General features: G+C 33.1%; 1 protein-coding gene across 1 annotated transcript in view; it reads right to left on the bottom strand.

The window, feature by feature from the left end:
- Bruce (BIR repeat containing ubiquitin-conjugating enzyme) overlaps nucleotides 1-23,256 on the bottom strand; it is a 70,643-nt gene that overhangs the window by 45,581 nt on the left and 1,806 nt on the right. The window contains 20 exon segments of the mRNA XM_066296107.1: nucleotides 1,216-1,447; nucleotides 1,844-2,152; nucleotides 3,550-4,266; nucleotides 4,381-4,722; nucleotides 5,374-5,816; nucleotides 5,939-6,289; nucleotides 6,342-6,591; nucleotides 6,649-6,847; nucleotides 7,592-8,091; nucleotides 8,154-8,459; nucleotides 8,846-9,020; nucleotides 9,770-10,019; nucleotides 11,657-12,328; nucleotides 13,134-13,460; nucleotides 13,515-13,658; nucleotides 13,713-13,937; nucleotides 16,265-16,482; nucleotides 17,394-17,629; nucleotides 17,687-17,812; nucleotides 17,892-18,073. Coding sequence (XP_066152204.1) covers nucleotides 1,216-1,447; nucleotides 1,844-2,152; nucleotides 3,550-4,266; nucleotides 4,381-4,722; nucleotides 5,374-5,816; nucleotides 5,939-6,289; nucleotides 6,342-6,591; nucleotides 6,649-6,847; nucleotides 7,592-8,091; nucleotides 8,154-8,459; nucleotides 8,846-9,020; nucleotides 9,770-10,019; nucleotides 11,657-12,328; nucleotides 13,134-13,460; nucleotides 13,515-13,658; nucleotides 13,713-13,937; nucleotides 16,265-16,482; nucleotides 17,394-17,629; nucleotides 17,687-17,812; nucleotides 17,892-18,073 — 6,204 coding nt within the window.

Here is a 23,256-nt window from a genome sequence, read left to right as displayed (position 1 = left end):
AGATTTTTTAAAACGTTTTATTTCACAGTTCCTTCAGTTTTTTGAATTGAGTTCCATATAATATTATGTGTAAAAATGACAAGAAACATCAATAGATTCATTGAATTCAATTAAGTCTAATTTTAATACTAATGCTTCGCTTTGAGCGTACTACGTAATTTAAGAATAATTTACTCGTTTCTGGCAATTATTGTAACATATATTGTTTCTCAAAAATAACATAGTGACTGCATTTAAATATTTAATATGTTATGAATAAAAGTATATTTATTTTTCAGAAAGAAACGATTTTTCTCCCATTATTGTAGTACTTTGCTATTTACGTCATAAATTAGAAAAAAATGTATCGTTTTTTCTAAACATTTAAAGTAAAACCTAATTTTAAATCATTATGTGTGAAATTTGGTTTCAGCTATGACATATTTCGTTAAAGTTATCGAGAGCTTATACAGCGGTATAAATTTTTGTGTATACTTATTCATTTGCAATACTTATTCAGTCAAATTATTTAAATGGCACACCAACATATGTACGTACTGTTATAGCTGCATTTATTCAATCGATATTGCAGTTTACAAAATTTAATTAAGGACATAACACACTAAAAACCGAATGGATTAGGACCTTCGTAATAAGTTGCTACTCCTACGCACCCAAACGTAAATTGTCTTACTTGAATTAATGTTTTTTACATATTATAGAAAAAGATATGCTCAAACTTGGGTCAGTAGACTGTTTGGTGTAAATGATCATTTTTGGTATTCTTACGAACTGTGTGTTTTATATAGACCGTTTTTCTGAATTTACAGGTAAATTAAACAATAACACATAATTTGATTAATAAAAACTTCTATGACATGTAAACTAATTGAGGAAATAACTGGCACGTGAGAAATTTATATTTTTGAAGATTAGAAGTCATATGTATTCAAAGATAGAGTAACGAAAAAGTAAAGTGCGCGGAACTTTACCCAGAACCGTATGAAGTTCTTTTATAATATTACTTACTTTTCCTAAGAGTATAAATTTCTAGTACAAAAGATAAAATTCACTGAAAAATAACCTATAAAATATTTAAAATGCCTAGTTGTGTTTATGTTATATAATTTACTATTTCTTCAGATTTCAGGAATAAACTTTCTAAAAGTATTTAGCTAGCTCTAGATATTCCCATAAAGTACACAGAAAAAGGGCAATAATATTTTTAGAACTTACCAACATTCTCGGATGGCCACGTTGATGAAGTAGGGACATCTGTATCCATTTCTGTCACATTAGGTTGATTGTCCTTATACAAATCTAATGCATCTTGCAGAAAACAGGATAACGCAAAGGGAGCCCACGGGACCTTACATGCTAACGAGAAATTGATTAAATCCAACAGTTCATCTGCTTTCAGTAGCTGACAAAGTTGGAGCTTCGCCATCGTTACTAATCTTGATATGATCTAAAAACGACATTTTCTAGCAATATTATGAGATTAAGTTTTATGTTACCTTCTAAGGCCTAATTATATATCCTAAGTTTAAATATCACCTGGAGATTAGGTCGAAGACTATAAGTATATATCAGTTTTTTTTGACAAATCATTATTTTAATAAGAGGGAAATTTTAAAATAAAAATACACAACTGGACCTCAGAATATTAAATTTTATATAAATTGAATGAAACAAAACTTTCATGTTTCTTAGATAGAGCGAAGAGTTTTTAACATTTTGAATTCAAAAAAAACTATGAGAAAGTAAAAAGAAATGTATAAAAATAACATCAACTTCAATAAACCTAATGTACTCGGCCCGAAAAAAAACACATTTTCAATAATTATAATAAAAATTATCTTACCTTAAATGAGAGGAGGACCATGTCAGCACTCCCTGAATGATCCATAGTCCTAATAAATGTCAGCAAAACTTTCGAAACTGCTATACAATGAGCAGTGTCAACAAACTGTGGTGGTTTTTGAGCTATAGTAATTAAATCCCTAAGACATGTAGGGTCTCCCTGCCCTTCGCATGTTTTATACATATCCACAATCAAAGAGCGCTTTAAAACGTTGGACGATTTGCTAGGTTTGAAATCTTTTGTTGACCACTGATGCTTTTTCCAGGCCAGTAATTTAGATTTGGCCTGAGTATCTGACACAGTATAAGGCTAAAAAAAATTAATTAATTATACTAGATAAAAACTAGATCTCAATCAGAATAATTACAAATTATGAATAAACTTGTGTTTTCTTCATTATTTATGCTTTAAAATGTTTATTATGCATGTATATTTAACCTATTTATCAGTGAAGTTTAATAAATGGATATTTATGTAAATGGTCTCACTCACAATTTGGATGCAATATATTTATTTTCTCAGCCAGTGTATGTATGATATAAAGTAAATTTGTCTAGTTAACGTAAAAAAATTATTTTAAAGGTCTAAAAAAACTTGACAGTGAAGTTTTCAGAAATATTATTCTGTTGTATAATGCCGGTAAAATTATTAGTACATTACAGAAAAAAATTCTTGGAAAGAAACGTTGCTTTCAAACACCAGTTAAATTTTGCTATGAATGAAAAATGAAACTACCTCTAGTGAAAATACAATCTAAAGCACAACGCATATAGCATAAAGTTTATAATTAACGGTAAATCTTATGTAGGCTACGCTGCCATCCCGAAGTGACATCAAGATTCCTGGCGCAACTCAAAACATCCAACACTAAAGAGTATACTAAATAATTTATATATGAAACCGATTTTAACCTAGAGAACATATTTCCTTGAGATCTTGATCACAAAAAGATGTTTAGTAGTAGGATGTAATGTCTATATTTATGGCACCTCCTACAGTCGGATTTTAGTTTTTTTAAATTGCTTAAAAATTGGACCAAAATTGCCTGCAACAGGGAGGCGGCTCTAAATCAAAATATAACAATTTCAAGTCATTTTCAATTTTAAATATGTAGTAGATATAACTGGTAGTGTCACAAATTGGTCTTGGACATTATGACAAAAAGCCCGTATTTTATTGTATAAATAAGGTGAAGTCTAAAAAGGCAAGCGATTTTTAATAAAGGCCAAGTCAATTACTATTAACATCTTAACGACTTTCCTAACACTTTTGAATTATGAAAATATGATTTCATCAAAATACAACCCTTTAATGTAGTCAATGATAATTTTCCAATAAATCCTTCTAATGGATTATCAAAGCTTTTTATATAATAAAATGCTAATATGTTGTATATATAGTAGACAAATAAATAATATTAAAGCTCCTTTAGTAACTGTTTTATGCTAATTTCTCTCAATCCTAGAAAATAGTTAAACATATCATTTTATGCACTTATTAAACTAGCGGTTTCAAAAAATGTAATTCACTGACACCACTGACAATAAGAAATAAAATTGCATTCCAGAATTAAATATGTATAATAAAATTCCTGTATTATACCTGGATATTCACATGTATAAATAATCGGAGAAATAGAAACTATAACGCTAACCAAAATTAAAGAACTCTACATAAACACTAAAAAAATCAAAACATATACTTACAGATGGGTAATGACAAAATATTCCAGTAGTCCCAAACGTCGGGGCTACTCTTTTAACAGTTTTCTTCCTCGCATTATTTTTGGCATTATCTTCATTCACTTTTCCCACCATCTCTCCCAACACCCAATCCCACCGATCATTCTCACTCTTATCGCCTGTCAATTGCAGAGACAAATACATTAACAGCCAAGACAAAAGTGACAAGTCAACGTTCACGGCCAGCAACAAAGATCTATTGGTTTCTATTGGCTTCAACGTGTTGTGCACCACTCGCATGGCGGCATCTATCACTGCGCTCCTTTCAGGACTTTTCCGGCTCAAATAGATTAAGAGCACAAACAGACGGTCTTGAGGGAAAATCTCTGTGCAGGAGGTAGAAAATAGATTAACGAAAGTGTCGGCCAGAAAGTTTCCCCAAAAACTGCCACTGCCACATGATTTTTCCAGGAATACTGCGGCAAGGAGTTGCAGTCGGGAAGTCTGGGAAACGCACAAACCCTGGAAGAAGTGTTGGCACAATTCTTGGTTTATATCCGGGTTGCCGTCGATGGATAGTAATACTTCAAGGAGACCTTCGGCAATTGAAGTTAATTTATCTGTTGAAACCGACTGAGAAAGGGTGGAGGGAGAATTGGTTTCAGATTCAGGTACTGAAGATTCGATCCTCGACATCACATTTCTTACGGTGTTCAATTGGTGTTGATACGTCAATGTTTCCTAAAAAAATATTACTCCCACCACTGCTAATAAAAGTCCGTTCACGATGCATTTGAACACTTAAAAAAAATTGAAAACCCCAGAAAATATATCAATACATACGACTCCACATACCTGATAAGCTGTATAAATTTTGTTATACTCGGCATTTGTAATATTCTGACTCTTATCCTTCAGAATACTAATATATGAGGACAAGTGCAGAGTGTTCTTCATATCAGCAATAAGAAAAGGCTGAAGATAGTCTTTCAGTTTCGAACATGCAAGGCTGTATCTGCAGCTTATGTCTTCCAATAGTTTGGACAGAATGGCTAATTGTTTATCACAATCGGTTGGAATTATAACAATTAGGTCTCGAGGTATTTCTTCGGGCAGCACAACTACGTGACCATAAAAGTAGCCCAGGGGTATACGACATCTGGTTGTTGACATTCCATAGCGGCCAACTAATGTAATCTGTAAAATAGATTTGTAGAAAAAATATGTAAATATAAACTGAAGAAATTGTAGCTTATGCTGTTTTTTTTCCATCAAGGTTGAAAAATTCAAATAAAAATTAAATCGATCATAAATTTGACGCTTCTATTAATTTTATCATTGTGAAAAATTTGATTGATAACACTACTAGACGCTAAGCATTAATTGTAGAATTGCTATTGTTTCTAGTAATTTACATGGAAGATCTGAACAGTAATATTTGGAACACCTTTAAAGCATATTATTTTGTTTTTGTTCAATTTAGTATTTTGATCCCCTATCAGAAAATCACAGTTTTTACAGAAACAGACAATTTCTCAGAAAAACTACAAAAACCAAAAAAGTGTAAAACTTATATATTTTGATTATAATTGAGGCCACAAATGGATGTTAATTAAAATTACTTCTCGAATATGAGCCTAAAATATTCCTGTACAATTATTAGTATCTAAAATATGCATTGTACCTGCAATGCAGTATACTACAGTTCAATTCCCCTAATATTTTGCTAAAAATCAGTTTCGTCTTGTTCTACTTGACATCACTTTAGTTTTTTGAAATAAACGCACTGTAGTTAATGATCAAGTTAACAAACAACAAAAAATAATAAATACATGAGAATCAACTCACTTTCATGTATTGGCATAGTGGCGGCGGTTGCAAATCGTTTAATACCAAATTTTTCGTTCCAATATCGCCTGCGGATACCAATCTAACTGAGTCGATTTCCTCACCGAACAACCATACATCGATGGTCAAAGTCACCAAGTCTGGACAGGCAGGAATCAGAATATCGGTCAACAAAACGGAATCTCCGAAATCTAATGTCACATGACGTCTGGCTCCTGAATGCATTCTATCAACAGCGATTACTTGTTTTGGAGGAGCAATCAAAAGCTGTTGCCAAGGCAAACTTTGGTTGTGACTGTGATTGAGGTGAGAGTTTTGGTTTGGTCGATTTCCAACAGGCGGTTGGTTGGAAACGGAACCAGAAGCTACTTGGCTATTCTGACTGTTAGAACTTTTAGACGTGATTGATTCTTCATAGTCCAACAAGTTTTTGTAAACGATTTCTGAAATTAGAGAGTTATTGATTCGCATTTCAGGGTGGGCTATTAAATCACATTTCAGAAAGTTGCTTCCATTTCACTTGCAGAGACTATCAGTTAAATTATTTCAATTCTCCAAAACTTACCCATTTTTTGATCCAAAGCCTGTTCTGCCTCCTCCAGCATTTTACTCAACCCCAATTTTTCAAAACGATTAACTGCATCAGCTGTGAAAGTATGATTTTTTTGAAATAGCTGCTGCACATCCGTCAATGTATTAATTTCCGGCGCCCCAGCAAATACAACGGGAAACACGTTGTTCTTAGTTTGGACACTCCAGGATACTGAATCTGCCATTTCCAGGCGTGTACCTTCACTAGAATTTATACACGTAAAATGTAACGGCTCTGCTTCGATTAGACCCTTGACCAACTTTGGAAATGCGGCTGACTTATATTTTAGTTTATTTTCCGAGGAAGGTTCCCCTGAACCGAATGCTAAAAATAGGAGCAGAATAATGACCCAAACAAAAGTGTTCGCAAAGCTTACTCTCTTTGTTGGGAATCACTGGTTGAGAAATTTCAGGCCCCATTGTAATCGATGAAGAAGCATCATTAGCGGGAATCACATTACTAGAAATAATATAAGGGGAAGGGGTAGACGAAGTACTTGAACCTTTGGCGAATTGAGGTGGATCAACGTCAAATAATTCCGGCTCAGTCGGAACCCCGTATAACCCATACCGGCTGCGTAACAGAAGATGATATGGATTTGATCGTTGAATCAGATCGTTAGAAACCTGTCCATTTTAATTAGCTGATGAATTAAACAGTAATTGCAAATAAAGTAAATTCACCTCTGTAAGTAATTCCACACATTTATTAGTAACAAGCTGTTCGTTATCTTTCTTGGTAACTTTAAGAAGTAGACAAAGAAGCCAGTGTAGTCCAGCAGCTGATTTAATTTGTTTAATCTGGCACATGATTGACAATAATGAATTTAAAACACTGCTATTGAAGTGATCACCTAATGATTTGTTGATGTTTTTAGCGCCCCTAAAATAATATAATATTGATCATAAAGCTGCCTGAAACATAATAAAATAAAATATATAGACAATTGACGAAAAATGTTGTGTTTAAATAAATCATCTTCAACAACAAATTCCGTACCCCGTGTTTACTGGCTGTTGAATATTTAATTGTTGACTGCAATCAGAATCCCCTTTTGAATGAACTTCTGAGTATGAACAATTTTGTCTTACTTTTTTCTACTCTTTACCACAATCTCAAGTGATCAAAATTTCAATTATGCTAGTTTACTTGAGTTTTACTACTTTTTTTGAATTGTCATTGCTTTAAAGATGGCCAAAAATATATTAATAGCGATCTTATACATTATACACACACTATACATATAGTATGATTTGATTTTAACTAATATAAATATTGTCCTTTGCTCCCCTAATTGAAAATCTGCCTCAAAATGCTCATCGTCCATTATTTTGAAATATTTGAGTTTGTGAAATCAGTTAAAAACAATAACTTGTGAAATAGTGCAAAGGAAAATGTAATCATTGAGGACAGTTTTGCCTGTCCGGAAATTAGATGAACTTATAAGATTATTCATTTAAAGATAAGGTCGGAAATGTTGGAATTTATTCTTTTTAAATGTTATATTTACTTTAGGCCTTTTGCAGGTCGAAAGAATGTTGGATTACTTAAAATATCCATATATGAATTTGTGTGTGTGTGTGTGTGTGTGTGTATTACAAACTATATGATCTAACTGTAACTTACCGACAACAAATCATCACATAATTCATACACTTATGCGCAACACTGCGGCTCCCCAACAAAAGACATTGTCGGAACAATCCAGACATATTCTCCTCTATTCCATTGATAAACATGAACTCCAGCTGATCGCTAGGCGCTTCCCCGTTATTACCTCTATTAGGAATCAAGCGGATAGCGGCGATCCAATTTAAAATGTCCAGCACATGCTTAAGCACTTCTCGATTGTTGTTCTTAATAGCTGTAGTAATAAGAGATTGGACGAACGAATTCGAGTCTAACATTAAGTTTCTCAAAGTTTTTTCATGAGCGTTTTGCATGTTGTTTGTGGATGTGTATACTGCGATACTTAATTCGTGAATACTATCGCATCCCAAGTATTGTTCACTTTTACGATTAGGTAACCCGGATTTGTCAGAAGACGGGTTCCCTTTACTGTCGTGTTTAGGTTTCTTGTCATCTTTGTCGTATACTGCTCGAACGTGAAGGAGCAAATTTCGTACCTGTCCAGCAGAAAAAAAAACATATTTAAGTTTCAATTATAAATGAAAAAACAATGACATACTTTAACTTTAAACATTCGAGGACTGGTTAATGTCACGGTACCGCCCTGCTCAGCCAAATCTAAGTAATGAGCTATGTTAACAGGCCCCGCCAGAATATCTGCATTATGCGCTCGCAAATACTCTTCGGAAACCACTGGATTTTCAACTCGCCTTAACATGTCTATGGTGACTGTATCGTCTACTGAAAATTTGACGTCTTTGTTGTGACCTATGCCACTTTTCGTTTGACGCAGCAAAGATATTTCAACGCAAGGTTTGGTACATCCACTTTGAAGGGTAAAATGGACGTCTACATGTCCCAAAACCTAAAAGAAAAATGATCGAAAATTTCAATACAATAATAAAAAGCAATGCAAAATTAAAGACAATGCGGAATATAATATTTCAGATACGTAAGATTTTAGTGTGCAAAATTTATATGCACACCAAAAATAACGGTTAAGTTATTTTCAATTAAGTACTTTTTCAAACATGAAGCCAAATTGTCTTAATTAACAATTAACTAACAACTATTATTTTAACATACAATTAACTAACTAATTAACAATATAACCCAATAAAATTAATTAACAAATTTAATTTACACGAAATTCTAGATACATTTAATATCATCCAATTCACCTTTCATTCAAGTGGTCTTAAAAAACCTCTAGTTGAAATATTGCTATTAAGGATATATTCAAATGCTTACCACCGCAGATGGAAGAGTGATTTCAAAAATATGTTCTTCCCAAGTCGTCGTGTCAGTCTGAAGCCTCCAAGTTTTCGTAAAAGCCTCTGTATTAACTATCGAGGAATTTCGTCTTTGCCTCATTGCCTGTTGGAATTCACTCCAGCAAGGAGGTACAACAACATTGTAAGCAAACCTGAAAAATAATCTATAACTGTAAGTGTTCCAGAATATAGCATACACGAAATATTCATTGTAAACACGCAATATGTGAGAAATTGAAAAAATATTGGTAAAAATACCGTTGTAATTTGGTTGAAATCTAAAATAGACGAATTAAATGGGAAAAAAAATAGACGACCGTGTAGCTGTTTAACAGAAACAAAGTTTAAAATTTAGATAATCGTTTTATTTCTCCGTTATCAGCTAACCTCTCAATTTAGTACTAACTTTTCCTCCGCTTACATGACATCACTTCTATGTATCTAGGCCACTAGAGTTAATCACAAATAAGTTGCTTTTACTGTATAATTTTTAGCACTTCTTAGATTGTTGAAATAAAAAGAACCTGTAAATTTGTGATGTTTATACAAATTTTAAAACATAAAATAATTACTAATTATTGGCAGTTGAGAATACTTTAACAAATAGTAATTGAAACTTGTATTGAAAATTGTATAAATTGCACCAAAGAAACAAAATTAGAAACTAAAAAAAAATCTTTTTGCGATCACGTACTCCAATGAATAGATATCAATGGAAGAAAAACAGTAATTGAATCAATTACGACCAAAACATTCAAATGAAGGGCTTATTGTAATAAAGTAAGTCATAAAAAAAGAAATAAGCTATTGGAATTCAAAATTTTGCAAAAATATGTAAAATTTGCGAATATATATTTAAATTAATATGGCGTCATCTATGAACTTATTATTGTCTACTTACCGAACTGGGCTAAAGAGAGTCAACTTCTGCAGAGTCCTTAAATCATTTAACGATATCTCAATCGGCGGTTCCCTAAAGCACCTGATAGTGTCCAGTTTGTCCAGAGACAAAATTTCCTTCATAGAATTATCTACATTGAGACCGAAGAGATCGTCTTCTTCGTGGTCGTCCACTGACTCATTATCACTGTCATTTAAGGCGAAGAAATGCAAAGAACCTTCTTTCGTAGAAGTACATAGCCGGTCTAGACCTAAATAAAAATTTCAATATTTATGGAACAGAAGTTTTCTGAATGAAAACTTTCATATATGACAGTGTATCAAATATAAATGAGATTTGTTTTGTAACAAATTCCGATTTCATTTAATTAAAGTGAGAAACATATATTACTTTTCTACATAGTCTCTCGCGCTAGAAATACATTTTTCCCATCGGATTGAGAGCTTCTTTATTCCATTATCATAGAAACTCTTCTGATGTTCCTGCAGCCATTGGAGCACAAATGCTTCCACCACATCGTTGTCGTTGAAACGTTAGCTCCCAAGCGCTTCTTTAAATGATCCAAAAAGATAGAAGTGACAAGGGGACAAGTCGGGACTGTATTGTGAACGTTCCACGCTTTCCCAACCTAATGCATCCAATTTTTTCCTTATGACATTGGCCGTATGAGGCCTGACGTTGTCATATAAAAGAATAACACTTCTGACCGCTTGTTTCTTCCTTTTTTTTCGGTATAACAACTTCACTGCATCCAATAACTCATAATAATATTGCGCATTAATCATGAAGAAAATTAACATGAAAAGCACCTTGCAGATCAAGAAAAATTGTTGCCATTACTTTTCCGGTCGACGAGCGCATCTTTGCCTTCATCCGTCCCTTCTCGTCGCTTCTCTACACCATACTCGCCTGTTTCGACTCGGGCATATAGTGATGTACCTAACTTTCGTCACAGGTTACGATTCTATTCTAAAAGGTTTCACCCCCTCTTGCTGGAATCGACTGAGAAATCGCTGCAAAATTTCCAATTGATGTTGCTTGTGATGCTTCAATAACAGGTCGAGAATCCACCTAGCACACACTGTGCATTTTCAAGTCATCTGTCACGTTACGATGGACACTTCCATAACTACTGTTCGGTTTCTTAAGGATTTCTCAGAGAGTTGTACATCGATTTCCCTCCATAAGATTTCTGACCGCTTTAATGTTGGTCTCTAGTCGGTGACGAAGGTAGCTTTCGTTCTTGACATTTCCACGCCTTCCAGAAAAATTCTTTGCGGCATGCAAACACATGGGTTTTTAACAGGGTATTATTGCCGAACTGTACTTGTAATCGTCGTAAAATTTCGGTTAGATTTATCCCCTTCTTGGCCAAAAATTTAATTATAATCCATTGCTTTCTGAAAACACTTTTAACACGCTCATGATTTCCTTGTTTACTAAAACCAAACAAGCGAATTGCAGTTGATTATCACCTCTCCCCAATAGTGCAGACCATCTACGCATCAACTCTTTTAAAGTCACGAACCTCTCCATAATTAAAGAAAAAGTCAATTTCGTTTATATTTGATACACCCTCGTATATAAAGAACACCGACATAAAATGACCATATTTCTGTATGTTATACTTGGTGTTCCCGACAAACAATTCCCCCCTTTCTTTTTTCCAAAATTTCCCTTTAACTGATTATACAATATCTTAAATTGTATTAAGTGCAACACTACTTTGTGATAGGAGTCAATTTGTTAGAAACATCCAGGTTTGCATCAATTTATTCATTCAGTGGCTGAATAAGCACTACTTTATTAACTTTTACACCTGATGTTTGAGAAAAGAAAATATATTTCCAGAAACATACGTAGTCATTGCATTAACACAAAACTTACTATTGCAATAGGCAGCTGAAACAAATTTCTCTGTTTCGATTGTGGCGAAACAAGCCGTCTTTAAAGTTGATAAATCGACAATTCTAACTACACCGTCAGCACACACCATCACAGCATTTCCGTCAACTCCATTAGAAACCTTGGGGAATGGAGTTTTAAGCTTATCCAAAACGGGCAATACATCTACTTCTAAGGGCTTTTCGTGTGGTTTTAATTCTCTTACAACCACAGACTCTTGATTAATTCTAACCATTTTACTCGAGAAATCTAAACTGTACACCAAAAGAAAGCTTTTGGTGTCAGCTTGACTGCAAACAGTTACTAAAACATGATTTTCATCTTGCGTGGACAAAATGCTGGTAACCTCCAAGTCTGTGTATGGTTTACACTCATCTGGCAGAGGAATGCATTGAACGGCTCTGGAGTAGTTAAGTTTTTTGTTAGACTGATTTTTTTTCAAATCAACTATATGATCAGATATGCTGGATTCATTTGGTTCAGTTATAAAAGGGCCGTTGGGCAAATAGCCGAGAATGTCGCTGGCTGAGGATGAATCCGCTTCGCTAGTATGAACATCGACAGCTACAAGGCGAGGTCCTGAATGTGTTTTTTTAGTTATGTTATTGACTGGAAGTGGCACTACCGGTGGTAGAAAAACTGAGTCACTTTCACCTGAAACAACATACAGTTAAAACGCAAAACCGTAACTGGTGGTATCGTTATCAAGAGAATCATTTTACATGATTTATACAACGTGTTCCGAAATGATCTGTTCAAAACTGTACTGTTGATTTTTGTTCAAAATATGATGAGCTGACAAAACTTCCTTCAGCCTAGAAATGTATGTTATAAAGAGCTCTTTTACTTCTCTTTGAACTATAATACTATGGAAAAAAAATATGAAATACTTTATTTATAATTTTGTATCCAGTGATATTAATGAGCTGCGAAAAAAAATCATCTCACCTTTAAGGACCAAAATTAGAAGGGATATTTTAAGGTTAATGCAGAATTTAAGAAAACGAAGAGCAATACTTGGATGTGGAGATGGAACCTTTCAAACATATCTTATATATTCTTTTATTTACATTTTTCTTATTCTGTTATTGCCAAGCACTCTTGACAAGAATTGGATTTTTGATAGTTCTGTTAAATTGCAAAACTGTCCTTAACGTGTGATACATTCTCGTAACCATAAAAAAAAAGGTGAATTAAAAAACGTGAAGATAATAAAAAAATAAAAAGTCTCAGAATGTCACTGGAATTTTTCAAATTTTAAAGCAACATATTCGGAAAGTTCAATTTGCGTAACTTTGCCCTAATTTAATCGACCTCGGATCATTTATAGTTATTGAGATCCCCATGGTTGAGTTTCGGAAACAGATAACTGTATAAGAATAGAAACTACTTCTCAACAACATCAATCAGCGCTGTTATTCTTGCTTAATATAGAATACAGATAATAACAAACACTTACCTGGTATTAAAGTTTTATAAAATGAAGTCAGCTCCTTCAGCAACGAATACTCCTCGCTATTTGAGACTTCATCGGGCTGTACCATATCTATGATGTTTGTCAACTGATCATAGATCACAGGATCCTCAACAAATTGATTGTCGAAATCCAGTTCACTCTTTTTACTGTCGTGACTTTTATCTTGAAATGATTTTTCTTGTTCCTTGTTATACATGAAATCATAGACGACCAAATAAGCGCGCTTATTGTGGTTCGAATTGTCAATTCCCGAATCTACGATGCTACTTGCCAAGTTTTCACTTGGTGGGGATGATGGCTCAATACCAACTTAAAGGAGATTGAACGATAGTTTTATTGTAAAATCATTACCTAAAGTCATACCGTTAATTACGTTGTCACTCACTTGTCCGATGGTAATACCGCACACAATCGTTGGTCGAACTATTTTAGAACCAGGTTTATCTTTGACACTTTTATCGCTCACTACAGACAAAGCCGTAACTTTTTTGTCCACAGAACTTTTTTCTGCAAAAACAAAAGCAATTGATTCAATAATTAAGAGTTTTAAAAAATACATACTTTCATCATTCCAGAATCCGGGAACACCGAAATCTTGGGTGAATCTCTCTAGAATGTGCGAATCGAATTGTGTTACAAAGAAGGAATGCGTTCGTTTTATTTTTCCAGATACGTCAAATACTGATACTAAACCGTCGCTAGTGGAAGTCGGAAGTAATTTGGGAATACTACTCGTTCCTAAGATGGTAATGTTTGAGCCACGAAATGTTGCGTCTATAGCAGGAGCTGAAATAAAGAGTAGTTCAAGATCGTTAGCTTAAACTAACAATCTTGAATATATCGTACCAAGTTTATGATGTTTTCGTTTAAGTTTCCACAAAAAATATCTTAAAATAACGATTAAGAGAAATAATTTCTTAATCTTAAAACAGATAGATACAGATTCTAATCCAAAAGATAAAAGCATCTAGAATTGACAAAGATTTTATTTTTACTGCATTAAAAGGACATGCATGAATAGATGGGCACCGGAGCAAACGACTTAATTATTGAATAAATTTAACATTAAGTCAATAAGGTGTTCTATTAACGAAGGTCATTAGACAATATCTCTAAAACTACGGAAGATAAAGCAGCCAATAGAAAATGCTGCAAATAGGTTTTTAATTCCCAACTCCACCGTAAGGTGATACAACTCATAGAGACTACGATTTTTTTTTATAAATGAAGAAAATGTTTGAAAAGGAGACGGAAAAATGTTATAGTTGGGTTGGTACAGAAATTCTGGATTATTTTTGTATAACATTTTTTATTTATATCATCCAAAATTTTCATTAAGTAGCACTCCCAATGTTCCCCGAGATATACTTGAATATCTCTGGAACAAATAATCGGATATTCAAAAGTAAGATCCCACTCGAGGACACTTTAAAAAGACACTCATATTTTATGAGTTTTTTGAAAATTTTGAATGGAAAGGTGTATTTTTGGTATCTTTGTTAGAAATATTAGGGGTACAAATAAGTTTCCGCCGTTTTCTATAAAAAAATTGGAATTAATTGTGAAAGAACGGGATATTACGTTTTATTCAAAGTATTGCCCATCAACGGCCACTACTTTTTCCCATCTTTCTGGCAGCATTCGGATACCACGGCGAAAAAACTCTTCATCTTTTGAAGCTATCCATGAATCGACCCAATTTTTGGTATCTTCATATGATGTAAAGCGCTGCTCAGACAGACCGTGTGCCATTGATCGATTGATCGAAACAAGTGGTAGTCGGATGGGGCAAGGTCTGGTGAATATGGCGGGTGGGGTAGGACTTCCCAATTAAGTGTTTCCAAATAGGTTTTAACCGGTGCCGCAACATGCGGACGAGCATTATCATGTAGGAGAATAATCTTGTCATGTCTAGAGTAGTAATGAGCGCGTTTTTCCATGAGTGCTCGGCTCAATCTCATTAATTGTGTTCGGTAGAGAGTTCCAGTAATAGTTTCGTTCGATTTGAGCAACTCATAATATACAACACCAAGTTGATCCCACCAAATACACAACATGAGTTTTTTTCCATGAATATTTGATTTGGCTACTGATGTTGAAACATGGCCAGGTGGACCCCATGATTTCTTCTTCTTTGGGTTATCATAATGGATCCATTTTTCATCCCCAGTGACTACACGATGCAAAAAACCCTTTGTTTTATGCCTGGCAAGCAGCATTTCACTCATGCAAAATCGGCGTTCGACGTCTCTGGGTTTCAGTTCATAAGGAACCCAATTCCCTTGTTTTTGAATCATTCCCAACATTTTTAAACGATGTGAAATTGCTTGTTGCGTCACTTCTAATGTAAGTGCAAGTTCTTTTTGTGTTTGAGACGAATCTTCCTCCAATAACACTTCCAATTCCGTATCTTCGTACGTTTTCGGCCTTCCACTGCGTCCTTTGTCTTCCACGTTAAACTCACCGTTTTTAAACTTGTGAAACCACTCACGACAACTTCTCTCACTCAAAGCAGCCTCACCATATGCTTCTACAAGCAATCGATGCGCCTCAGCTGCAGATTTCTTCAAATTAAAGAAGTAAATCAAAAGTTCCCGCAAATGACGCTTATTCGGCACAAAACTTGACATTTTTGCAAGAAAAAAAAATGTGATGCTGATACGAAACCACTAATACTTCTAGGTTATGTTGTTACTAGTTGATCAAACTTGCGATAGTAAGATTTACATCTAGCAATTTCAGCATAACCTTCTGGTGGGACCATGCTTTGTTAAACGGCGGAAACTTATTTGTACCCCTAATAGTATAAAATTTCGCTCAATCGCGAAATACATTCATAAAAATATATTTTTTTCCTGGGTTGCTTCGTTCAGATTCCTCTATGCAGTACACCATGCTCATACAGTTATTATCTATCAACTAATGTGATCATAACTATTATGTCGATAGTCTTATATATGTTCATTTGATCTTAAAAAGATTACCAATAAAATTTTAATAATCTTTTACCTGCTTTTATATCAACTTAAATTTATTAGCAACTTACTAAGTGAAATTATAAGAATTATAGTAACCAGGGGGTTTTGAAAAAATATATAAGGCCGTTCTTTTACCTGTAGCATTGGTAACGGATATTGGCACATTTTGTGTGTATTCACCAATTACAAATGGACAGGAAGGGGAATGTCTTTCATGCTCGCTCCAAGGTTCATCAGTGCGTTCCCAGCTGACCAAGCAAACCGTACAAGTGAAACACATGGCTCTGTCATCTCCTGAGGCGTTTGGTTGATGATAGAATCCAGCTTGGGCCATTTGCTCAGGGAGAGCCCATCTAATAAATAAATGAAAAACGTATTGAACCAATGCTTCCCCTTCAGACACACAATTTGTCTATCACTTGATAATACAACATGCTTAACTGACAAATACCTATTTCATTGATAAGGAATTAAAAAACTGTACTTTTGTACACTAGTAAAGACTACTACAGATTAGTTTCGATGTCTATATTTAAACAACGGCGACAGTTCGCTTCCAGCTTTTTATACGTTGTGCTGCTTTTGCAGTAATATGGCTCTCTAATCAAATTTGAAGTTTTGACATGTGAATTAGAATCGTCAAATGGGATTTCAACACAAAATTAATAATCTCTTTATTATCAGTAAGTCCACAAACAGACAATAACAGAAAACCCTCTATTTTTGAAATCAGCATAAAGAAACTCATCTAATGCAAAAATAATAATATAGGTTATTTCATTACAAAATTTAAAATATTACATTGTAGCTCTTATATAAAATTAACTTTTTAGCAGTATTTTTTAATTGTCGGAATATTAATATACGTAATGACTATTTTAGTTTTTTCGTTGATTACAGGGAAGCACCAACATGCGAAATATTCAGACCTCACTAAATAAACCTGTATGTACCTAAATGAGATCATTTTCTGTTTAATTTTGTAAGACCAAGTTTGAATACTCATATTCTCTCTATCTTTCGTTTTGGACTGAGTAAAATTGTAACAAGAAGATTGAAAAAGGGCCAAATAAGATTATGAGAGACGGACAAACAACATTATGAGAAACGAATACTCCAGTAACAATTAGAAGTAAATTAGCAGCTTACAATAAATTATGTTTGCATTAAATATTACTAGCATTCGTGTCTCAAAGTTAATTCTAATATCATGTCATGAATGTTCAATAATTTAAAAATATTTTTTTTTATTATTTGCATTTACTTGTAATCCATATGTGGCCACTGTGAAAACGTCTCCCTCCTTCGCACTTCGCTGGCCATCATCTTCCTATCGGTGGCATTTGTGGGGTCACCAAGCAGTTCGGAAATCCGTTCCTTCACCGCCGATGCAACTTGCAATTCTGGGTTATGGATTTTCTTGGTAACGAAGTCCGAAACGATCGAGGATGTTATTGATTTTATGTCACCCACGGGCAGTGTAACACAGGCAGTATTCCACTAAAAGTTAAATTGACTTCGTAAACTTAAATCACATTCAAAATTGAAACTTTCCACCTTTTGTGCCTTGATACCCTTTTTATGGGACTGTTGAGCGGCTGCAATAACATTCTGAAGTTCATTAACAATTTGCTCGCCATTGGTGACTGACGCGTTGCTTAAGCTCTGTTTCAGGATAACAGCCTACAAATGAATAGCATTGAAAGTATCAAGGCTAAAAAAACTGTTTTCCTTTTTTTTATCAATTAGCAGATTTAGTTACCTCGGACAGAAGCAGTTCAATCTTCACATTTTCTTTGGAGTCAGTCAAAATCTTCTGTAAGACGCTGTCCAATAACAAGACACCATTATAGTCAGTCCTGACCCCAATGGCTTGTCCATCACAGAACAAAACCCTATCTTCGATTGGAATGTATTTGCATTTTACCTCACTCCCGTTTTTCGCTGAAACAACATTAAAAATTAGCAATAAATCATTAATTCATACATTACGCAATATAAAATTTATGTAACGTCGAGTACGTACCATCCAGAAAAGATCTTAATGAAACATAACAAGTTTGTTTAAGGAGATTGGTGGACAATAGGACAACAGTTAACTCGCGGATGTGGTTAAATTTTTGGGCAAAATAGATTAAATGTTAGCATTTTTTTAGAAATTACTGAAATTTCTGGACTCTCCATATTTTCTAAGTGAGTTGGCACATATCAAACACTAAACATCACTATACTTTTCAATTAGGTATCACCAGACCCTCATCCTTATTTAAGTCATTTTATGGAACACCCCCACTGTTGGGTGCAAAGGTAATTTAAACTATAAATTTTGCACTAAATATTGGCCCTCTCAGAAACAAATTTATGCGTACCAATCGTAGATGAAATACTCTGAATAATAACAAGGCAGAAGATCTCTTTATTCTCGTAGAAATCTCCTGTACTCATCTGTTGCACTTATATACATTATTAAGAAATAAGCAAGCAATTATTTTACAATAAAAAATCGTTAAATGTTTTAATGTAAGTAGGGTACATGATGTGCAGTGATGTTCATTTTTTAAGTAAGAATGATTGAGCATTATTAGTTTGGGTTAAATACACATTGTCAGTATAATTTCTAATAATAAAAACCTAGTTCGATGTTTGCTCCAGCTTTGACAATTTGATTTTAGCCATGTGTAATACTAACTAAATCAGTAACTAATCTAAATTTATGTGCTAAAATAATCTTTTTTAGAGAATGGCTGAAAATTAAAAAGTTCCGTTGTGTAAGAATACCTGTTTACTTAGTGAATAATTTTTAAAAATTCTTTTTGGTGTATAATTTAAGAAATTTTACAGAAACTTGCATGACAATTTATCTGCATTACAAATTAATCACAAAGTTAATTCGGCTATAAATAATTAGATATGCCTGTTAAAATGCGACAAATTATATTTTAAATTACTGTGACATAATAATTACAGCACCACCAAATTTCCAGATGTCAGTGCTTTTATTTTAAACTTAGTTACATAAACTATATATTTCTTTACGCAAAGAAAATTGACTCTAAACCCCTTGTAATCTGGTTCTCCCCCTCCAACTTCACTATCACCTTAAGTTTTATGTCTGATTTCTGGTCTTAAAGATCCGGGTGTAATATGTATGATGTCAAGCATATAATCAAAATTAATATTAAATGATCCATTTTCCTATTAGCAGCGCAAATAAAAAAATTAAAATATCATATATGTATGTATCTGTGCCTCTCAACGTATTTGTGTAAGTTAGCTGGGGGATAAGAGGTTCTATGAAGAGTAAAACCATCTTACTAAAGGATACTCGTTTTAAATCGCCTTTTTTCTCTGTTGACGTGTTTTTGACCTCGTCCTTCAACTAATTTAGTTTTCTTCTTAAAAAAGGTAATGAAAAGCCAAGAAAAGGGAGAAAATGTATTACATGGTTGCAATAACAATAAAGAAGAATATGTCTAAATCTGAACTTCCAAGAAGTGTCATTAATAAAATAAATTCATTCTCCACTTACACTAAAAATTAAGTATTAAATTATTAAGTAACAATCCTTGTTGCAGTAATAAGACACTAAGACATATATATTTTTATTTGCGATATATATATAAGGTGTTTCCTAAGTACATGTACTTATTCCAGAAGGTGATTTTAAGGCAAAAAAAAAAATTTCTTCTATACATGTAAGGTCTAAATCAACCCCCCACCCCGCCTTCCAGGTCACCCGAATTAAACCCAATAAAATTCTTCGTTTGGAGATACTTAAAGTCTTTAGTGTATCGTACACCCATAGAGACAGAAGATGAACTTAAAAATTAGATAATGAAGGAATTCGGAATAATTAGGAATATTTAATTCGCAAATTGTTACTCAGGAGAAGTCGAACCTGTACTGATGCACTTAGTGCATGTTTTCAACATTTACTTTAGGCGCGACCATTGTTTTTGTTCGAAAACTATTAGATTTTAAGTAAAAAAACAAGAGGTAAGAAAGTTTCCAAAATAAACAGGCTTTCCATTGAATACTTTTTTATAACAAAAAAAACACAAAAACTGTAATTTTTTGGATGAAAAATGTTTTTATGATCATTTATTTATTTCTAGACAAAAAAAAATCTAATAAAATATGGAAGAGAATCGTCTCTGACTGACAATACATTGTAGCAAGTTTAGCTTTCGTGATACTTTTCCATTTTCAGGAAAAAAACATAAATTTTCTCCTTAAATTTAAGTGAACATTACTGGGTGGGGGGTGAATTTAGACCATACATGTATAGGAAAAAGTCTCGTTTTTTATTTTAAAATCACCCCCTGGAATAATTATATGTACTTAGGACGCACCCTGCATAAATATATTACATTGCACTAAAATCTCTGTCAAGATCTACAAGTCAAAAGTTCTTTGACAACGTTACAATTATATAACATTTTATTAATATAATTATACATAATTTAAATTTCCTCTGAATGAATACCTATTGACTTAAATAATCAATCATTTACGTTGAACATTTTATAGTAAGTAATTCCCCTTATAAATTATAACAGTAATTAAATATTTTATTAATACATTATTAAATAAGGCATATCTACGAATAAGGCACAATTAAAGAAATTTCTTAGAATTAATAAAATAATTCTCATTTTTCCTGAATATACTAAATGATTTGAACCTTGGCAGAAATAAATAGAAAATCACACATATTTTGAATACTATTTAAGCATGTTAAGGGTGGTGAAATAAAGAAAGATAAAGAAAATACAATTTTATTTTGGAAGTTAAAGATAGATTTCTTTTTTTTAATACTAATGAATTGCAAATAACATAAGAATAACCTATAACGGAAAATCAGCATTTCCAAGTAAGTGTGTAATAATGGAGCTTCAAATGATGCATAATATTATTACATAACAGGATGCAATTGGGACAAACTGAAAGATTAACATAACCATGACAATCACGTCACGATGCGTGTGTATACATGTCGTTGATTTCAGAGTAAAAACGAATAAACGTCATTCCTAAAGATTCGTAGAACTATTGACACTTTATTAAGTTGATAGTCAAATGGCCTGTACAGTTCTTATTTTATTAAAGTGATTGAATTTGAAAGTTATAGAAAAGGAATTGTACATTATTTGAAAGCGAAACATATTACTTTGCGAGACGAAATTACTAACCTTGCCTAAGTCTCAGTCGCACACTTTCGGCTCGCTCGTAATACGCTTCTTACTATTCTCATAATGAAAGTACTATTAAAACACCCAGAATAACATTAAAAACCAAATATATTGTAATTATTTGCAATTAGTCAATTAAGAAATTATAATGAAAATAAATAAAGAGTGATCATTAAAAAAAACAGTTGTAGGTAGACGTTGAAAGACCAGAGGTATTTCTTCAAAATATTGATCTGTTACTATTAATGTTTCAGATGCTAAATGGTAGTAGAAAATGGTTTAATCAATGCCCAACCTTTATGATTCATAATCTACTGCAAGGTTTTTCTTAATGATAACCCGTTGCTTATTTACGTATCAATTATACCACCTAAACTTATAGTTACCTACAAACATCTATCTTATCATGTCGTATCAGAGATTTTATATACATTGCATGTAATAGAAAAATTACATTCATAATGTAACAGGATTAAGAAAGGCACAATGTGAGTAGGGATAAATTTTCGCATACTTTCCTCTTGTTATACTTATCATATAATAAAAACTAGTTCATAAGTAAAGAACATGAGCCAAAAACCTTGCTTTGCTAGAATAGGATACCAATAGACAAGACGTTTACTTGCAGACCAAAAGTGCAAGGCATATCAAGCTTGTCCCTCTACAAACTCTACTTGAGTCGCAAATCTTTTCAAAGTGGAAACTGAAACTTTGTTCAACCTGGATATTGCCGACATGCAACACTCCTAAGTTATATATGTATAAACAACTCAGAATATTCTGATGGGAACTTTAATTACATCATATTATTTTACACCAAGTTTTTATGATATGCTCCCGAACCACCCAACCTATGAACATATGTCTTAAACCTGTGAGGATTACGTACGTACATTTAGTAATACTGGAGAATGAAAAATAAATATTAAAGAAGTGTGCATATTTGGTTTTACGCTTTTTATGACCTGTATTATTATTTTCCAGCTTCAATAGAAAGAATCATATAAGATACATGTCGCGCCAGTGCGTCGTCAGACCAAACTTTTTATTGTTTCAAATGATTATTTAAGAAGATTGAACTAAACTTATTAATAAAAATTAATAAAAAATACTTCAATTGTTTATTCCCTGTACCCTTAATTAACCCCTCACTCTTTCAGTGATAGGTATTAATTGAGTATAAATATACTTTAACTTTTATGATCATAAAATTCTTAATGAAATAGCCCAGATAATAAAAGCAGGCGTCCTATTAAAAATAAAGGTAACGTATGGTGTTACCAGCTTAGTTTTTTTATCAGAAAATAAATAGTGAATTTTGAGAACCCCTATATATTTTCAAAAATTATAAACTGTAGTCGTGAACCTGAATTTCTTAAGAAAATCGTATTGTTAACACGGTTCTCAAAAAAAAAATTAGGCGCTAGCAATCGTACCTAAACACAGATATTATATGTTTGTTGATATGCTGTCAATCAACTATTGACCCAGCGACCAATAACGCAATGAGTGAGAATAAACCTAAATTTAAATGGTGCATTGTCATTATTTTATATCAATACTTAACTTTCTTAAGATTTGCTAACAAAACTTGTAAAAAATTTGTTTTTATTTGATTTTAAATATGTGTCCTAATCAAAGTTAGTAGCGACTGCGGTTATCGTGTGGAAACGTCTAATACCATCAATACTTGTGAGGATGGTGACGTCGTTTTTAATTTTAATCTTGGGTATTTCCTTAATTTCAACCATTAAATGTTAGAACTAGTATTTCTCACAGTGCATCTGTATTGGTCTATTGCCTAAAGCTTATTAAAAATATATAACTGTTCTCAACTTTAATTATGTACTTATTTAATGGTCCTTTGCACTTTTCTTCTGTTCACTACAAATAGTTTTTTGAAGAACAGATTTTAAATGTATATCTTTGAACCCT

The sequence above is a fragment of the Euwallacea fornicatus genome, chromosome 24 (assembly GCF_040115645.1).
Source record: "Euwallacea fornicatus isolate EFF26 chromosome 24, ASM4011564v1, whole genome shotgun sequence".
Lineage (NCBI taxonomy): Eukaryota > Metazoa > Arthropoda > Insecta > Coleoptera > Curculionidae > Euwallacea > Euwallacea fornicatus.
This window is presented reverse-complemented; position numbering and strand designations above follow the sequence as displayed.